The sequence below is a fragment of the Panthera tigris genome, chromosome E3, assembly GCF_018350195.1.
Source record: "Panthera tigris isolate Pti1 chromosome E3, P.tigris_Pti1_mat1.1, whole genome shotgun sequence".
NCBI lineage: Eukaryota > Metazoa > Chordata > Mammalia > Carnivora > Felidae > Panthera > Panthera tigris.
The window spans coordinates 24,829,020-24,848,537 of record NC_056675.1 but is presented as its reverse complement, the minus strand read 5'-3'; the positions used below and the strand labels follow the sequence as shown (position 1 = coordinate 24,848,537).

The window sequence follows — 19,518 nt, the reverse complement described above, 5'->3', positions numbered from 1 at the left end:
CCCACATCTGGGTGGTTAAATTGGAGCTAGGATATATTCTCTCATGTACCTTCTACCAGTAGCTCTGCATCAGAAGATGTGTCTAGTTCTTGATAAAGTGCTACTGTGACTCCCTTTTGCTGTCGATCCTTGTCTATAGTTGTGTCAGTCCCAAACTCTGAAGATGGGCCAGGTGCAACTGACCTGTTCCCAGGTTCCCCAGGTTCAACCTCTCACCCCAGCCCAACAGCCCCTAGCAGTATCCAGTCCCATCCGGTGATGTAGCACCAAGCTACTGGCACTGTCAGTGGCCTGGTCTTGCTGAGAGAGGCCCAGTTCTCTTCCCTTACATTGGCTCAGCTATAGTTCCTATCCACGTGATCAAGGTGTCGTGACCATTCAAGTTAAAGCAGTGGAGAGTCACAAAAGATAACATGAAGCCTGGGGGACAGGGAGTTTCTTAATCTGTACTGCACATTAGAAAAAAAAAACCGGAGTGCTTGAAAAATACAGATTCTGTGGGTAAGAGGAGCCAGAAAGAATCAATTGCAGATTTTTTTTTTTTTTGAGATGCTCTAAGCATTGTTTACCCAGGTATGCTTCTGAGAGGCCTGGGGAGCCCTCCCTGGGAGATGCTAACTAAGCAGGCTTACTCAGTTTCTTTGCACTGAGAAAGCCTGTAGCTCTCAATCAAAAGGCCTTTCTCATTTAAAATTGCACCCTTCCGGTGGGTGGGCTGGGGAGGAAGAATGACTGGCACGTGAAGGCAGATGGGAGGAAACAATCTAATGCACAGGATAGTGATTATAGACAAGACGGCAAAAAAAACTCCAAAGTTGCTAAGAAACTGGATCTTAATTGTTCCTACCACAAAAAAGAAATGATAATTATGTGACATAACAGGGCTGTTAGCTAACACTAGGGTGGTGATCATATTGCAATACATAAATGTATCAAATCAACACGTTTTACATCTCAAACTTACACAATGTTGCATGTCAATTATATCTCAATAAAAATAAATTAAAAAACAAGACGTTAGGGATCCCTCCTTCCCAAGTGCTGTTGCAATTCTGAATGACTCCCCTCTGTCACCTGCTACATAATCAAGGGGCTGCTGTCAGGGAGCTGGGCAGTTGGACTAACACTCACAGTGTCCCTGTACTTCACAAAGTTGAACGTCATGTTAACCCAGTCTAACTTCATTTTTTCCAGGTTTTTCTCCAGAGAGTATTCCTTACTGGCAGCTGCACCAATGGGCTCCAGTCTAGAGAGAACACAGCAATAGCAACATCAACAGGAGGAAGGAGGGCAGTGAAAACATGGCAGAGGAGTAATTTTGGTTCATCCTTAAGACAAATTCAAAATGCCCTTAATTTTACTAAAATGTTTAATAATACCCGGCTCTAAGACGTGCTGGTTACCTCCAGTGTTTTGCAGAGTTTCTTACCCTCGGCACCAGTGGCATACGGGGTGTGTTATGGGCTGAATTGCATCCCCCCAAAAATCATGCGTTGAAGTCCTAAACCCCAGAATCTGAGAATGAGGGGTATCCCGTTTGGAGATAGGGTCTTTACTTTTATTTTTGAAGTTTATTTATTTGAGAAAGACAGGGGACATTGTGAGTGGGGGGAGGAGCGGGGGGGGGGGCAGGTGGAGAATCCCAAGCAGGCTCTGTGCTGCCAGCTGTGGAGAGCCCAACGTTGGGCTCAAACTCATGAAACCGTTGGATCATGATCTGGGTGAAATCAAGAGTCAGACACTTAACCCACTGAGCCAACCCAGGTGCCCCAGAGATAGGGTCTTTAAAGAGGTAGTTTAGTTATGTATAGAGTTGTTGATCACTATATTGTACATCTGAAACTAATATAACACTAATATACTGGAATTAAAATCTTAAAAAAGAGATCAGTTAGAGATAGTTCAGTTAAAATGAGGTCATTAGGATGGGTTCTAATCCAATATGACTGGGGTCCTTACATGAAATTAAGACAGACACACACAGAGGTAAGACCATGTGAGGATACAGGGAGAAAGTGGTCTTCTGCAAACCAAAAGAGAGTCCTCACAAGAAACCAATTCTGCCAGTGCCTTGATCTTGGACCTCCAGCATCCAGAACTATGAGAAAATAAGTTTCTGTTGTTTATGCCACCCAGCCTAAGGTATTTGTTATAGCAGCCCTAGCAAACTAATACTAATTAACTGTTGGGAGAAGGGGCTGTCCTGTACATTGGAGGATGTTTAGTAGCATCCTTGGCATTTACTCAATAGATGCCAGTAGCAGACTCCCCCTGCTCCCACCTCTTGCCAGTTGTGGCAATCGAAAATGTCTCCAGATATTGTCAAATGTTTCCCAGTGGGGGTGGGGTGGATTGTCCCCAGTTGAGAACCATTCTTTCAAAGCCATTAAAATAAGACCCCCTTTTCTCTATTTTCATTTACTCCTTATTTCCCCCAGAATTATTATTGACTTCCTATTTAGATGTTAGAACTTCTGTTAATTTACACGATGGCTTTGCTCCACTTCCTGTCCCTGCTTTTTTTTTTTTTTTTAAACATAATCTGTATACGCAATAGGGGGTTTTAACTCACAATCCCAAGATCAAGAGTCACATGCTCTACCAAGTGAGCCAGCCAGGAGCCCTGCCCTACCTTTTTAATTTTAATGTTTACTTATTTTTGAGGGAGGGAGAGAGAGAGAGAGAGAGAGAGAGAGAGAGAGAGAGAACACATGAGCGAGGGGCAGAGAGAGAGGGAGGCAGAATCTGAAGCAGACTCCAGGCTCTCAGTTGTCAGCACAGAGCCCAACACAGGGTCCATGATCTCATGGACCAAGAGATCATGACCTGGGTTGAAGTCGGACACCCAACCAACTGAGCCACGCAGGTGCCCACGTCCCTACCTTTTTAAAAATCACTGCTATTTTCCTGATATGCTGGGTCCACATCCATAGCCCCTCTGTTCCACAGAAAAAGAGAAGACAAGTTCCTTTCTTCTTGCTTCCACATGGAGAGTTGGGGTCCTAAACTCAGGTGTGGCCTGGGAATTGGGAAGAACCAGGAAGCCAAGTTCTTGGAAGGAGAAGGAGGGATTATTCTCTCTGCCTCGGTACTTGTCTTTCATTGCAAGCTTGACTGGAGATGACACTATCTGGTCTTTGCATATAGGCAACTGAAGCCCAGATGAAGCAAGTGATATTCCCAAAGACTCAATTGCAGCCAGGGAGTGCTGGAACCAGGTCCAGACACTAGTTCCTCTGACTTCCAATCCAGTGTTTCTTCCTCCTCCACTATGTGCCTTTTCTCTTCTCCTTATCAGAAGGAGCAAGAGAATTGTCCACATGTGGTCAGCCAAATAGGGTCAACTAAACAGAGCTGAGAACGTTTGCTCAGCTTCCTTGAGGGTAGTGGATGAGGCCCATTCCAAAGAATGACTGATCAAGACTTCAGCAGCATGGTCATCATCCTAAACGTGGCCTTCTTGGGAGATGACAAAATGAGTGTGCATTTAGGGAATAATTAATAAAGGCAGGTGCCAGCCCAGGTGGGAGTGAGACAAAGAGGCTGTCTGCATGTCTGTGACCAAGTCACTCAACAGGCCGTAGTGGGTCTGCCTCTGCACATATCAGGGGTTGTTGGTATAATTAAATAAGATAAAATGTTTGCAACATGCTTTATGACTTATAATTATGCAAAATATTGCACAGGAGAAGCATTAATGAGTTTGGGCATCTCTGAAGTCCAGCAACAGTTGACCTTAACCAAATGTGCTAAAGGATCCCATTAACAGTGTGATGTGACAAAGTTGCATTAACTATGGGATGATGGAGACCTGGGACTGCACGCCTCACTAACAGGTCGTGGCTGAGAACTTAGACGTTAACTCAGCTCAGGTTATATGCCTTACCTCATAACCCTCAACATGACTCTAATCGCCCAGCTACTATTCTTCTTCCCATTTTACAGATAAGGATACTGAGACACACAGAGGCAAACAACTTAGCCAAGGTGTCACCACTTCTGGGTTTGTCACAGTGGGGCCAGCTGGCACCGAAAGTGGCAGAGTTGCTGTGTGTTTGCTTGGTTTCCGTCTCCTTAGAGGAGTTTATTTTTTAGGCAGTACAGGGTAACAATACTTTAGGCTCTCGAGTCAGCCAGTCTGGGCTCCAGTCTTGGTTGAGTTACTAGCTGTGACCTCTGTCAAGTTACCTAAACACTCAGATCAACTTACTTCCTCATCTGTAAAATAGGAATAATAATAGTAGCTACAACATTAGGTTATAGTGATGGATAAGTTGGTTAATGTTTATTAAATGTTGGTGCAGCATAAATGTTCTATAGCTGGTCTCTCTTAGAAACATCTATCTTATCGGGGAAAATGAAGCCTTTTCATGAAATAACCTACAGCATTTCTGTGGGTTTTATTTCATAGCCAACAATCTCACTAATCTGCCTCTAGGCTTCCTCCTCACAAAGGGACTACAATGGTGGTATTAGGGGGTTGGGAATCAGAGCATTCAGATGGCAGAGAGATTTGGGGGCCTATCCCACAGGGATGGAGAAAGGGGTTCCAAACTCTGGCATGCATCAGAATCACCTGGAGCAGTACTGCCCATTCTAAATAAAAGGTGGGTCACATGTCACTTTAAGGTTTCCAGTAGCCATATTTTGAAAATGTAAAAAGAAACAGGTGAAAAAATTTTTAATAATTTATTTAATTCAGTATATCAAAAATATTCATTTCAACATATAATCAATATTAAAACTCATTAGACATTTTGCTTTTTTTTCTTAATAAGCCTTTGAAACCCAGCCTCTATTTATATTTGCCTCACCTCTAATTCAGAATAGTTACATTTCAAGGGCTCAGTAGGATATGTGGCTGGTGGCTTCTGGACTGGACAGTGCTGATCCGAAAAGCCGGTTAAAGCATAGATTGCAGGGTCCACACCCAGAATTTCTGATTCAGCAGACTGGGGTGGGGTCCGAGAATATACAATTCTAATAGGTTCCCAGGTGATGCTGATGCAGCTGGTCTGGGGCCACACTCTGAGAAGCATGTGTCGAGTTAGACCTGAACCCAGCTGTCTGACAGGGACTCCGGTCCAGGCAATACAGTACCTCCCATCCCCTGCCCTGGAGGTGTGGACAGTCAAGGTCCAACGAGTCTCTGCGTCCTGAAAACAGCAATTCAAAGAACACAGTTTCTTGCACACAGACTCTAGGGGCATTTGGAGAAAAGGAGAAAGCAAGTGAAACATTCTCTCACTGGACCATGTTTCCCGGACTCTAAGAACTCAGAGAGCTGCTCCTGTTTATTGATGGTTTTTTGTTCAAAAGAGGAAACTGGGGGCGCCTGGGTGGCTCGGTCGGTTGAGCATCCAACTTTCACTCGGGTCGTGATCTCACGGATCATGAGTTTGAGCCCTGCATTGGACTCTCTGCTGTCAGCACAGAGCCCACTTTGGATCCTCTGTCCCTCTCTTTCTACCTCTCTCTCTCTCTCTCAGGAGGGAGGGAGGAGGGAAAGGAGGGTGGGAAGGAGGGAGGAAGGGAGGAAGAAACTGAAGCCCAGAAAAGGTGGAACAGTTTTACCTGAAGTCACTGAGACCTGGGCTTGGAGCTCAGGTTCCAAGAGCTTTTTTGTTTTTTGTAATTTCCCTTTAAAATAAAATCTCTGACTCAATTTTCTAGTTATAATCCATCATCAACCCAGCAGCTGAAAGTGAGTTTCACCAGTAGCTAATCACCCAAGGTGGAGGTTATTAAAAATGCTTAAGTTACCCTGAACCATAAAGAGAAAAACAGCCTGAGGTCAGTCATATCCTGTAGGAACTTAGATACTTTGATGGAAAAGCTTCCTGAAGGAGAGAAGGAGTCTTACTTGTCAACAAATTTGCCGAATCCGTATTCCAGCATATTTGAAAGGCAAGTTGTTTCTGTGGGTTTTATTTCATAGCCGACGATCTCACTGATCTGCAGAAAAAAGAAGAAAACAAGTGTGTACTGTCCAAGGTAGCACTGGCCAGTAGGCTTTCCATGATGTTGTACTCTGCGCTGTCCCTTACAGTAGCCACCAGTCACATTTGGCCATTGAGCCCTGGAAATGTGGCTAGTGTGATGGAGGAGCTGATTTTTTAAATCTACTTTTACTTAAAATTGAATAGCTGTGTACAGCTAGTGGCAAATGAATTGGATGGTGCAGGTCTAAAAATGTGGGAGGCTGCCTAGGGCCCGCACTGCATTCCATCTGGCTTACTGGGGGTCTCTACCCAGCAGCACTCAGTGGTCTTTGTGAGGACCAGTGGTGTCAACTTGTGAGCATCCTGGGGGTGCAACCGGATCTGGTTTGTTTTCGTGCTCCTAGTGCAAAGCCTGGTCAGTGACAGAAGCTTCAGCGTTTGCTGAGTACACAGACCCCCTCCACACAAATTCTGTGATCTGAGGATGCTGAGAAGGAAGAAATCCGCTCCATCCAAATATCTTCCTTTCCACCCCAGTGTGCTAACTTGTTGGAACAGTTCGCAACTGTGCCCATTCCTTTGGTGTAAATACTACCCCATGCTTGTCTTTTAAGTGAAAATATCCCTGAAGAAGGTCTCACTTGAAATCTCTGATGGGTTTGAATACTTTTCTCAAAGACAGAGATCTGGGGGAGGATGAGGGTTACATGTGCTCAGTCTTCTTCAAGCAAGAAGACTGAAGGATAATGAGGCTCTGTAAGAAATCTCACCTACTGCCCAATTTTGTCTCTGTTCAACCCCAGGAGGACTACAGAATGTCAGAGCAGAAAGCAATGTGAGAGGTGCAGGCTGTTCTGTCCTACTTAGCCCTGTGTCCCCAGGGCCTGGCAGTCAGTAGGCATCAATAAATATTTGCAGAGCAAAAGCATGAGTGAACCAGCTAATTCAAATGGCTTCCAATCTGGGTCCTGAAGACACCTGGAGGACCACTAGCATAGTGGAAATCAGAAGTAATAAACACTTATTGAGGGCTTACTATGAAGTAGGCACTGTTTTAAGACTTTTATACACTCATTTCATTTCCTCAATATGACGAGGAAGATACTAATGTACTATTACTCTTGTTTTATACATAAGGAAACTCAGACAAAGAAAATAAGTACCTTGTCCAAGACCATCCAACTAGTAAATGGCAGAATTGGGACTTGGACCCAGTTCTGCCTGAAAAGCTCTTCTTCATCACATCTAGTGGGTCTCTTAGGTCTTCTATGTACAGTTGTGAAGGTTATACACTGCATAACTCTAAAAAGTACAATTCACACTGTAGCACACACGAACAGCATTCCCTAGAGTTGTGGATTGCAGTCTGCACAACTGTTCCTGGTGGCCCTGGACTTTGATTTATTCTCAATACCTGAAAATATGGCTTAGAACACACACTATCTCTAGGATTAAATGACATAACTACATAAAGCATTTGGCATAGGACTTGGCCAACTCAGAGACTGGTAGTTTTATTTATTTATTATTAAAAATTTTTTTTCAACATTTATTTTTGAGATAGACAGAGCATGAGTGGGGGAGGGGCAGAGAGAGAGGGAGACACATAATCTGAAGCAGTCTCCAGGCTCTGAGTTGTCAGCACAGAGTCCTATGCAGGGCTTGAACTCACGAACAGAGAGATCATGACCTGAGCCAAAGTCAGATGCTTAACTGACTGAGCCACCCAAGCGCCCCTATTTTTTTTTTTTTTTGTAATTGCTTTTGTTAATTATAGAGACTAACAAAACATCTGGCTTTCTAATTCTAAGAGCTTGCAGCTGCCCTGTCTACTATGGAGCCACTAGCTTCTTGTGGCTATTGAGAACTTGAAATGTGACTGGCCCAAACTGAGATCCGCTCTAGGTGTAAAAGAATACCATGTTTCCAAGACTTAATATGAAAAATATGAGATCACATTAACATTTTTTTACATCGACTACCTATTGAAAAAATATTTTGAATATGTTTGGTTAAATGAAATGTAAATTTTTTTCATCTGTCAGTGCTTTTAAAAAACATGGCTACTAGAAACTTTAACACTAGACATATGGCTTGTATTATTTTCATTGGGCAACATGGTCCTAGAGGGCTAGCTTTAATACACATCAACGTGGTTTCTTCCTAAGTCAAATGTCACCCTGTTCCATCTTGTTTTAAATCACAGTAGCAACCCTTTTGCTGATATCAGTGCCCCAAATAAAGGGACTAGCCCTACCTGCTTAAGTTCTGGGAAATGGTCAGAAACCACAGCACAGCCACCCTATGACCCCAGAAGTTACATTTGGTAGCCTTGACAGCAAGAGGTGGTTTAGCCTTCAGAGCCCCCTGCCTGAGCCAGAACCTGTACAAATGGATCTCTTGAGTTAGGCATTTGGGCAGAGAATGGTTCCCCTAGGCCGGTGGCTGTCACTAGGGTGGCTTGTGGTTTGACCTACAATGCAGGCAGGACAGGCCTCTGACTGTGGGCACCCCTTTTATGTATCTGGTGGCCTCTTTCCTGTCTGAGCTCACTTGTAACTGTTCAGCCCACTGGGGTTCCACTTTAGGGGCTCATTTTTCAGGAGCCACCTTCTTGGGGCTATATTCCACTCTTACCTACAGCTTACTGTCCCCTCTGACCTGATATTTCTTTCCCCATTTCCCCCATCTAGGCTGAGTCATAGACCTAGATTCCAATTCCCTCTTCCACCACTTACTAGTCACATGACAATTTACTTATTCTCTCCAAAGCCTCAGTTTTCTTATCTGTGGAGATGATCATCCCTACTTCAAAGGGTTGTTGACAGGATAAAATGAGGGAATCCACACAAAGTATACAACACAGTGCCTAGTTCATAGTTGGTATGAACTATGTTTGAGCTATTATTGTTATTATTCTTCTAAGGAATTTTTCCCATTCTGTCCATCTAAGTGATCTGTAAATGAGAATTATGAATGTCTAGGAATGGTTGGGATTTTTAAAGTGTCTACATGTGGGAATAGCATCATCAAAGGGAAAGGACCAGGTGGAGGAGCCGGCTTTCCGAGTCTCCTGAGGGGTTTTTTAATGGCCATTGATGAGGGCACTTTCTATAGCGCCATCTCCTGGAGAGACCTAGCACTACACCAAAGGCCACTTGTCTATCCAACCTCCCCAACCCTCCAAATGGGCCAATGTACTAGTCAGGCTAGGTCCATAGGGGCACCCTATGAGCACCAAGTGGGGGCAGGTGCTCCTGTGCAGCCCTCTCTGCTGGGACAGCCCAAGACCATAAGTCTCCTAAGAGGACCTCTCCCCTGCCCTCCTTTACACCCTTTACTTAGGTGTTTAGTTTCAAGGCTTTCTGGGAAACTGAAAGCAGTTCTACTTTACAGAAAAATCCAGAATCTCTGACATATCAAGATCTTGGTTTTCCCAGAGAGATCAAAATGCTCTCAGCTCAGACTTCATTCTCTGGAAGGTAATGGGTGTGCTCTCAGATTAGGTCCTTCCAGAGACATGTCCTCAGTCTTGTGCATGTTTCCGAAAGAGGGAATTCTAGGCCAAGTCACAGAGAAATCTGCCTATGGAGAGGCAGTCTCAACTCCAACTCCCTGGTAGAGGACGTTTCAAGGCCATTTCTAGCCCTTGAATGTGATGATTATTTTAGAAACACAGTCAGTTTTCTTTTTTCTGCTTAGTGTTCACACCACACTTATCACCCTCACACTTAGTTGCTTATAAAAGTCCCAACTATTTTTAGAGGAGAATATTTATTATTCTCATTTATAGACTCAAAGGGCTGAAAGAAGAGTGAGGTATTATTTCCGAACATAGCCTGCTGGACGATGAAGCTCTACAATATCATTGGCCCAAGCAGGAATCATCTGGCATTGTCAAGAGGCCCCAGGAAAAGGCATGGCTTTCTCTTTTGTGTGTCCTTCATCAAGGGACAAACCCAGGCCCCTCTCACTGTAACTCAATGCCCTTATCATCCTTTAGGGTCCTGAGCAGCCACTTGCTTACAAAAGCAGACTACAAGAGTCTTTCTAGCCACTGGCTGAAGCAATATTCAATCATCAATAATGGGGTCTCCAAAGAAAGGGGTCAACCTGTTTATGTGGAGAGACAGGCATTTCATCCTGTATCCTGCCCATTCCCTTCCTTTAAAAGACTTTCCCTCCCATTATTAACCCCTTGGCTTCAAGCAGATTCTCCTTTCAGAAAGGAGAGGCTTGACCCAGTAATGGTTCCTGCCTTCCAAAGGGCGACCAGGACCAGGTAGGCATAGGCATTGACTGGCTGGCTAGAGGTGGACAGTGACAGGCACCTGCTGCCAGTGCCGGTCTTTCATCCCTGGGTTGCAGGAAATGCTGAGGATAGGGATGTGTTGCTTGAATTTCTCAATCTTCATTTTCACATTCTCTGCTAACCGCCTGGGTGCAGGTACATCAGCTAGAGTCTTGGTCAATTTATATATTGTTCTCCACATATTCCCTACTTCCTCTGAGATTTCCTCAGCATTCAGCAAAAAGAGGGGTCCTGAAATAGAAATCATGAGAGAAGGGTCAGACCACCAAGTAGATGTTAGTCATGGGTACACCTTTAATTCCCTGAATTTAGGATTCTGCCTATCTATGGTATGGATATGGAAACAAGCATAGGCTTTGGAGTGGGGTCTGGATCTAAAACCTCTCCTTAGCCAATGAAACACTGAGCATGTTTGTCTCAACTTTTCTAAGCCTCAACAGTATCACCTACGATACAGGGGTAATAACGGATACCTTGGCAAGTGACCGTAAGCAAGGTAAGTAAAGTGGCGAGCACAACATAACGCCTGCTGTGTAATGCAAGTGTAGTTATGGAGTCAGTTGTTAGCCCTGGCTGTAGATGCCATTACAGAAGCAGTAAAAGGTGCTCCACAAATACTGTGAAATATTAACAACTGGAGGATGTGGGTGAACGAGGATATGGGAGTTCTTTGTATAGCTCTGGCAACTTTTGTGTAAGTTTGAAAGTATCGTAAAAAGATTCTTTTCAAAACAAAAATTGACCCCTCATTAAAAAAAAAAGTGCACCAAAACATTAATTTCCTTCTCCTCCTTTTCTTCATAGGGATCCTATAGCATTTGGGCTTCACATTTGGTCAAAATCCTTCCATGCTGCTGCTTTCTTCCCCATGGATATATCAAATCGGTGTTAACTCTTGTGTCATGATGTTGCTAATTTACTCAAAAACACTCTTATTTCATGGCTACCAAGACTAAATAAAGCTTCGTTAATTTAACTTGTTTCATCAGCCCAACATTTGTGAGTTGAGTGATCAAAAATTAAAACTCTTTGGAGCACCTGGGTGGCTCAGTCAGTTAAGCATCTGACTTCGGCTCAGTCAGGTCATGATCTCACAGGTTGTGGGTTTAGGCCCTGCGTCAGACTCTGTGCTGATAGCTTGGAGCCTGGAGCCTGCTTCGGATTCTGCATCTCCCTCTCTCTCAGCCCTTCCCCTGCTCATGCTTTGTCTCTCTCTGTCTCTCAAAAATGAATAAACATTAGAAAAAATTTTTTTAAATTAAAACTTTTTGAATTGTACATAGTGTACAGGAAATACATAAAAATAATAATACACCATGTCCAATTGGGGTTTTTCATGGTAATGTGAGGCTTGTTTAATATTTGAAAATCAAACAATGTAATATACTCTATTAACAATCTAAAAAAAGAAAATCACATGATAGTATCAACAGATGTGGAAAAAGCATTTGAAAAAATTCAGTATCCATTTATGATAAAAACCTCTAAACCAACTAGAAATAGAAAGAAGGTTATCAGCTTGATAAAGGGCATCTATGAAAAACCTATACTACCACCATACTCTTGTATATTGGAAATATGTACGGCTTTTTACATGTCAATCATACTATATCAAAGTGATTTTAAAAAACAAAACCAGAGGTGCCTGGGTGGCTCAGTTAGTTAAGCTTCTGACTTCAGCTCAGGTCATGCTCTTGTGGTTCATGAATTCGAGCCCTGCATCAATCCCAACTTCAGATCCTCTGTCCTTCCTCTCTCTCGGTCCCTTCTCTGCTCATTCTCTCTCAAATGAATGTATGAATGAATGAATAAATACATAAATAAAATTTAAGGCTTTTCTATAAAAAAAAACAAAACAAAAAGGATAAAGAATAGAGAGAAAGAAAGAAAGAAAGATCCCTAACAGTTAATGGTGAAAGATGGAATACTTTTTCCCTAAGACAAAGCAAGAATTTTCACTCTCATAATTCCTTATCAACATCTTACTTAAAATCCTAGACAGTACAATGAGGCATGAAAAAGAAAGAGGAGGCATACAGATTGGAAGAGAAGAAATAAAATGTCTTAGTTTTCCTGATGACATGACTGTTTATACAGGTGATCCAAGAAGTCTAAATAACAACAATAATGAAATCTTTGCTGGAGAGCAAAAACACTGTAACAGAAATGAGAATATACCTGATGGGTTCATTAGTAGACTAGATGCAGCTGAAGAAAGAATCTTTGAGTTTGAGAATATGTCACTAGAAACTTGCAAAGTTAAAAAGAAAATAAGATGGGGGAAGAAATGGAGCAGAAAGGCTAAGAACTGTGGGATAGCTACAAGATGTGTAACACGCTGGTAATGGAAATACCAGAAGCAGCAGAGAAAGAAATGGAAAAAATATGTGAAGCATTACTGACTGAGAATTTCCTCCAAATTAATGTCAGACACCAAGCTACAGATCCAGGATAAATGCCAAAAATGACACTTAGGTATATGACATTCAAGCTGTAGAAAATCAAAGTTAAAGAAAAAACTTGAAAAATGCCAGTGGTGGGGGGGGGGCGGGGAGGCAGGGGGAAACACCATACCTTTAGAGAAGCAAAAATAAGCCTTACATTCTACTTCTCCTCAGAAAACACACAAACAAGAAGAGAGTGGAATGAAGTATTAAAAGTATTGAGAGAAAAAAACCCAACCAACCTAAAATTCTCTATCCTGAGAAATTATCCTTCAGAAGTGAAGGAGCAACAAATACTTTCTCAGACAGAGAGAAATTGAGGGAATTTGCCAGTAGGTACCTTGCAAGGAATGTTAAAAGAAGTTCTTCAGAAAGAAGGAAAAGTATTTGTCAGAAACACAGATTTACTTAAAGAAAGGAGGAGCATTAAGGAAAGGATAAGTGAAGGTAAAATAAATACTTTGATTTTTCTTATTCCTAGATGATCTAACAGTTTGTTCAAAATAATAAGAGCAACAATATATTTGATGATTACAGTTTATATACAGGTGTAATGAAGAACAGAAATGACACAGCAGATAGAAGGGAAGAATTAGGAACACTTTGCTTTTACAAGGCATTTTTGAAATGAAGTTATATATAAACTTTAAATATGGCCCAGCAATCTACTCCCAAGCATTTATCCCAGAAGAACAGAAACTTATGTTAACATAAAAACTCATGCATGAATGTTTATAGCAGCTATATTCATAACAGCCTAAAACTGGAAACAGCCCAAATATCCACCAGTGGATAAATGGGTAAACAAACTGGTATATCCATGCAATGGAACACTACCTAGCATAAAAGGGAAGGACCTATGGATATATCCAAAAACTTCGATGAATCTCAAAGTAGTAGGCTGTGTGAAAGAAGCACTCTCAAAAGGTCTCAAAAAGACAAAACTATAGTAATAATGAAGAGCTCAACAATGCCAGGTCTTCTGGCTGAGGGGAGAGTGTGACTACAAGGGGCAGTACAAGAAATTTTACTGAAATGATGAAACTTCTGCTCTCTGATCGTGGTGAATCTATACATGTGTTAACATTTATATACCAAAAAAGTCCTTTTTGTTGTATATGAATTAAAAAAATTAAACGTAAAAAAATTAAAAAAAATTTTTTTTTTATTTTTGAGAGAGACAGAGTGGGAGCAGGGGAGGGGCAGAGAGAGAGGGAGACACAGAATCCTAAGCAGGCTCCAGGCTATGAGCTGTCAGCATAGAGCCTGATGCAGGGCTTGAACTCACGAATGTGAGATCATGACCTGAGCCAAAGTCAGACTCTTAACTGAACCAAGTGCCCCTAAGTGTAAAAAAATTTTAATACAGTATCTCTTTGTAATAAAAAGACTTGGTCAACTATAAATATTTCTCTGACACCATAAAAATTTTGTATCTTAAACCAATGAAAAGCATCATGTTTAAAGGTGACACTCTGCAAGAATTCCCATGAAAATCAGGAAGAAGGCAGAGATGCCCATTATTACCACTGTTTATTTTGGAAGTGCTGGTCAACACAGAACAGTGAATAAATAAAGGGGTAAGAAAATAAATAAAGGTAAAATATATTGTTTAGATATGACTGATAACCTGGAAAGTTTAAGAGCATCAGTGAAAATGCAAGTTTTTTAAATGAAAAAGAAAATGCCAATTTAAACATAAAATCAACAGAGGTGCCCGGGTGGCTCAGTCGGTTATAAGCGTCTGACTTTGGCTCAGGTCATGATCTTGTGGTTCATGGGTTCAAGCCCCACGTTGGGCTCTGTGCTGACAGCTCAGAGCCTGGAGCCTGCTTTGGATTCTGTGTCTCCCTCGCTCTCTGCCCCTCCCCTGCTCACGTTCTCTTTCTCTCAAATAAACATTAAAAAAAATTTTTTAATGAAAAATAAACATTAAATCAACAAAACTAAACAAACAAACAAATAAATAAATAAATAAATAAATAAATCTATAGCAAAAAGTTTTCAAAGCTATTATTTCTCAGGTTCATTGAGGGTGTGAAGAATGGGCACTCAAGTGCTGCTAGAAGGGTAATAAAACATAACTTTTCTGGAAGACCGTAACAATATCATCATCATCAACAACCAGTTTTTAAAATCCTAGTAATTTTCATTACAATAGCTTTGATCTAGCCATTTCACTTTCAGGAATTTATCCTAAGAAAACGATCAAAATTGCATCCAGAAAACTGGTACAAAGATGCTCATCACAGTTGTGCTTGAAATAACTGCGGCACTGGAAACTGAAGGCTCACCTCTAAGGGTCCCTGTGTTTGTCCTCTGCTCTTATGCCCTCTCCCCAGGTGACATCATTCATGCCTTTTACTTGTAATCTATACTCAATCATTTCCCAATATAAATCACCCCCCCCCCCAAACCTATAACTTAACTTCAGGCTGATTTTCTCAAATGCTAGTTAATGTTCCCATTTGGATGTTTGCAGACACCTTAAACCCAGTATATTCAAATTGATGTGTCTTTTTTCCCAACAAATTTGTCACTTCTCTCGTTCACTGATGGCAATATCCACCAAACTGCCTGGGCTAATAATCTGGAAATCACTCCAGTTTCTCCCCTCTCCCTCCTTGCCCCTTGCCCCTTTGAGATCAATCATTAAGTCCTGTTGACTCTACCTTAATTTCTCTCTAGCCTCCAGGATCTAAAGAAAAAGAGGAGTAGTTTACAGTTATCTGTGGCACTCTGGCCTTTCTTGAAGCAGCACAGTAGTGCAACTGCCATCTTATTCTCCTCTCACCTGCCTCTCCACAATCCACAGCTCTGGGTGGCTGCCCCTTCCATTCTACCCTAGCAAAAGGTCTTGGCTCTTCAATCCCCACTTTCCATCATTATCACATTGGAAAAATTCGACTGTGTGGCTGCGTTACTCTAGAGTATAAGAATATGATAAAAAGTCCAGCCTGAAGCTAAAGTCCAAACCCTATTCTAGAACTGGCTAGGTTGGATCCACTATCTCATCCCTACCCTGTCCCAGTAGAGTGAGCCTGCAACATACCGTTCATCCACTCCTCTGACTTGATGCTAAACTCGTACGTTGTCAGCCACAGCTGCTCATAAGGCCCTTTGTTGGTCAACACGGTTTGCAGGAGAGGGAAGGTACTCTTCTCCTTTTCCAACAGATCTTCTTCCTTATTGATCAACTGCAGGGCAAAAGGGGATGCTGTTTATTGGGTGGCTGGTTTTCTGAACCCTGGAAGCCACCATGGCAAATTCCTCAGTGCTTTGAACACCAAGTTGAGGAAGATGCTTGTTCATCTGGAGAGCAAGAGAGAAAAATAAGGCATGGACTCAAGTAAGACAGTCCCTCTGCTACCTCTGAGGACCACGACAGCTAAGATCTAGCTGGATGAAACCCTGGGATAATTTGACACTGGCTCCATCATCTTTGATCCTACTCTACCATATCCACGTCCCCATTTTCACAATTTTCTTATGTACGTTAGCTGTCTACATGATATTGCCTTCTTATGTGGACTTACCTCAAAGTAAGGACTTTAATGGTTAAAGAACTTATTTGCTGACCTTCAGGGAAATTGCCTTAGCTTCTCTATGCCTTAGTTCTCCCATTTTAAATAGAGATAAATAGGGACAATAACAATGCCTACCCCAAAGGTTTGTTATGGGTGTTAAGTGATATATTGCATATGAAGCCCTTTGTATACTGTTGAGCACATAATACTCAAAATACGTGAGCAATTTTTCTACTGTAATTTCTTCTTTGTGCACTCAGCAACTAACAAAAAAGCTGGTATAATGTAGGGATGTAGAAAAAGGTAGCTGAAAGCACCAATGAAAGAAGTGGTCAACCAACCAATCAATAGTATCTACCTGACAGGTGATGTTAGGACAATGCAAAACCAAGAAACAGAATGAAGAGAGCAGGACAGAGTCATAAGTCTCCAACCCAGACCCCTAGACCCCAAACCTCAAATTCCACTAGTGCTTGATCTAGGTTCTTTGAAAGCTCGTGAAGCTTTTCAACATTGTTCTTCATTTCTTCTGTAGTCATCACTTCACGTTTCCTAAACCCTTCCAGTTCCTTGCTGTATCCCTCAAGTTTCGACTCAAATTCTGAGCACCTAAAAGCAAAGGACATCCCAATCACATCTGGACTTTCCAATTTGATTTTCAGAGTATCAGCATTGCTCACTCATACTCAAGCCTGGGGAGAATCTGATATGATGTATGATATAATACAATATATTAACTTATGATCCTACCTCTCAGAGATGCCTGCTATGAATCTATTGGTGGTTAAACATTTCCAGATGTTTTCCTGTATTGGTAAATACATACATGTGCACATATATGAAATCTATATACTATATACATATATATAAAATGTATGTATACACATATTATTGTTATCCATTAGATATTTATTATTGAGGGCTTAATGCATTCCAAGGACTGCTCTAAGCATCAGGGACATATTTTTGATGTACACTAGCCTCATGGAGCTTGCATTTTAGTTTGAGGAGACCTAGACAAGAAATACACATGGATGGATGGGTGGGTGGGTGGAGAGATGGATGGATAAATTCACACATAAAGATAAAATGTTGTGTTTCTGATGGTGATAAATATTTTGAAGAAAATAAAACAGGGAAGAGTGCCTAGTGGATGGAAGTACAAGGCTACTCCAGCTAAAATGATCAGGGAAGACCTTTTAGCATCAAAGCAGGTCACAAATTTATTTTTCCCTTTTTCTAACAAGGTAGATTATATTATATAGTGTTGAGTTATAATTGCTTAGCACATTATAGTTTCCAAAGTATTTTCATGGCCATAATAAATACATAGGCATATATTTCATATAATAATACAGTCACTAGTAAATAGTAGGCACTCGGGAAACTAGGTTGAGTAAATGAGTTGTATTTGTGGGACCACCGGGAGTCTAAGAGAGGGTAATTTAGGGATTTCAAGATGGTGGACTGGTCAGAATTCTGGCATGAAATGGAACTTACTCCAATGTCCACAGAGAGAGGCTTTAATGAAGAGACTACCTACAGAGGTGAAATATGGGTAGCCTTACAGGGAAGCCACTATGACCCCTTGGGCCAAGGGAACAATGGGAACTGAGATGGGGATAGCAAATGGAGAAAAATTAGCACCAAAGCCAAAAATTAATGTGGGCTGGGAAAACAGGTCAAGTTTCTTAGAGAGGGAATGGGGTTGCTTTCACAGACAACAAATGAATCAATGAATATTGCTCAGCCCTCCTCACACATTGTTCTCAGCACTAATGCAAGAATGATGGACGTGAGTTTTAAGAGTTCACCAAAGAGAAGGCTGGACCCAGGGCTATGGGGTTCTCCTAGAGGTGCTCTTGTGCTGAATCCGCTGTTGAGAGCTCAGGAACCAGTCATGCCATCAGGCTAAGAGTCGCCCCTCCAATAGTGTTCTCCTCTCACCATAAATGACAGTTCACATTTCTCCCAGAGCCACCGTCACTCCTCTGAACTTTAACAGCATTTGCTGCCTCTGAATAGTCTTAGAGCACTGAGAGTATGCTTGCAAGGCTGTGGTCTGGGGATTTTTTTCCCCAAAGAAGTCATTGTTCAAAGGATGAAGGAAGCGGATGGTTTCTGAATACCTACCATGTGCTGGGTACCACTCAGGCACAATATCACATCGTCTCATTTCATCCCTCTGCACAATGATACGTCTCAGTAAATGATATGATCTGAGATGGACTCTGTTATCCCATTTTCTGGATGAGGACACTAAGGCTCAAAAAGATAAACTTGCTCCTGTTCACGAACCTGCAAATCAGTTCCATGGTGGAGGCTGTGCATAAGGGGCCATGGGGTAAATGGGAACTCTGTACTTTCTCACTTTTGTTGTGAATTTTAAAACTGCTCCAAGAAATAAAGTTTATTAATTAAAAATTTTCAGTACCACCTACTGGGCTAGTTCTAGGTTCTGAGGACAGTATTCATTTAGGTAGAGAGAAAAGGCCACTGGAAGAAAAAATTGTGTGCACATTTTCTCCTTCAGCCCAAACTCCCATTCTATGTAGAAATTTCTTTTATCTACATTTTTCCTTCCTTCTAAGTATTTTCAGGGACTATAAGACCTAAGGTTGGGCAGGGGGCACTTCACACGTGAAGGGGATAGTAACTGGTATGACCACAGTTCACAAACCAAGTGTTAGAAGCTGGGATGGGTATGTGTGCTTGCGTGCATGTCTTTGCCCTGTACGTGGCACTTGGCCCACTTCACTCAACATTTTTTGATTTTTCAGTATGCCTATATTTTCTCTGCCTCTGGATTAAAATCTTTATTTAGCAGCCAAACACACTTACATGTCTAGAATACAGCACAGCCCATAGTAAAAATCCTTAATAAATACTGGTTGAATTGACAAATAATGAATGAATAAATGATACAGCCACATTAGCATTGAACAAGACCAGCTGCAAAATAGGCAATTTCTCAGCCTCCTACCATGCCTCTATTATCCCTGTCTTGATAACTCAGAGATCTGTGGTCTCCAATGTAAGGCTGACAATTTTGCTATTATTATTGTGAGGCCATTATTACATGCCACTATTTTTGTCTTTTTTCTCTCTGTACCACCAAATTCCAATTGTTCAAAGCAGGGAGAGAAGGCATTGGCAGGGTCACCACAGTGAAGCAGGCTTAAAGAGAACATCCCTCAGTGGGAAACAAAAGGAAATTTCTTCTCCACCATTTGTCTTCAGCTTTCGCCCACGCATTCCTGTGGGGGGTGGGGGGGCTCTAGGCAGAACCAGAA

At 41.8% G+C, this 19,518-nt stretch overlaps 1 protein-coding gene across 4 annotated transcripts in view; it reads right to left on the bottom strand.

Moving 5' to 3' along the window:
* Positions 1–19,518, bottom strand: part of DNAH3 (dynein axonemal heavy chain 3) — a 168,937-nt gene that overhangs the window by 110,633 nt on the left and 38,786 nt on the right. For all 4 annotated transcript variants that reach the window (XM_007084114.3, XM_042971395.1, XM_042971393.1 and 1 more), the window contains 5 exons: positions 16,681–16,834; positions 15,751–15,895; positions 10,274–10,485; positions 5,864–5,955; positions 1,132–1,246 (listed from right to left, as the gene is read on the bottom strand). In XM_007084114.3, coding sequence (XP_007084176.2) covers positions 1,132–1,246; positions 5,864–5,955; positions 10,274–10,485; positions 15,751–15,895; positions 16,681–16,834 — 718 coding nt within the window. The remainder of the gene's footprint in view (positions 1–1,131; positions 1,247–5,863; positions 5,956–10,273; positions 10,486–15,750; positions 15,896–16,680; positions 16,835–19,518) is intronic.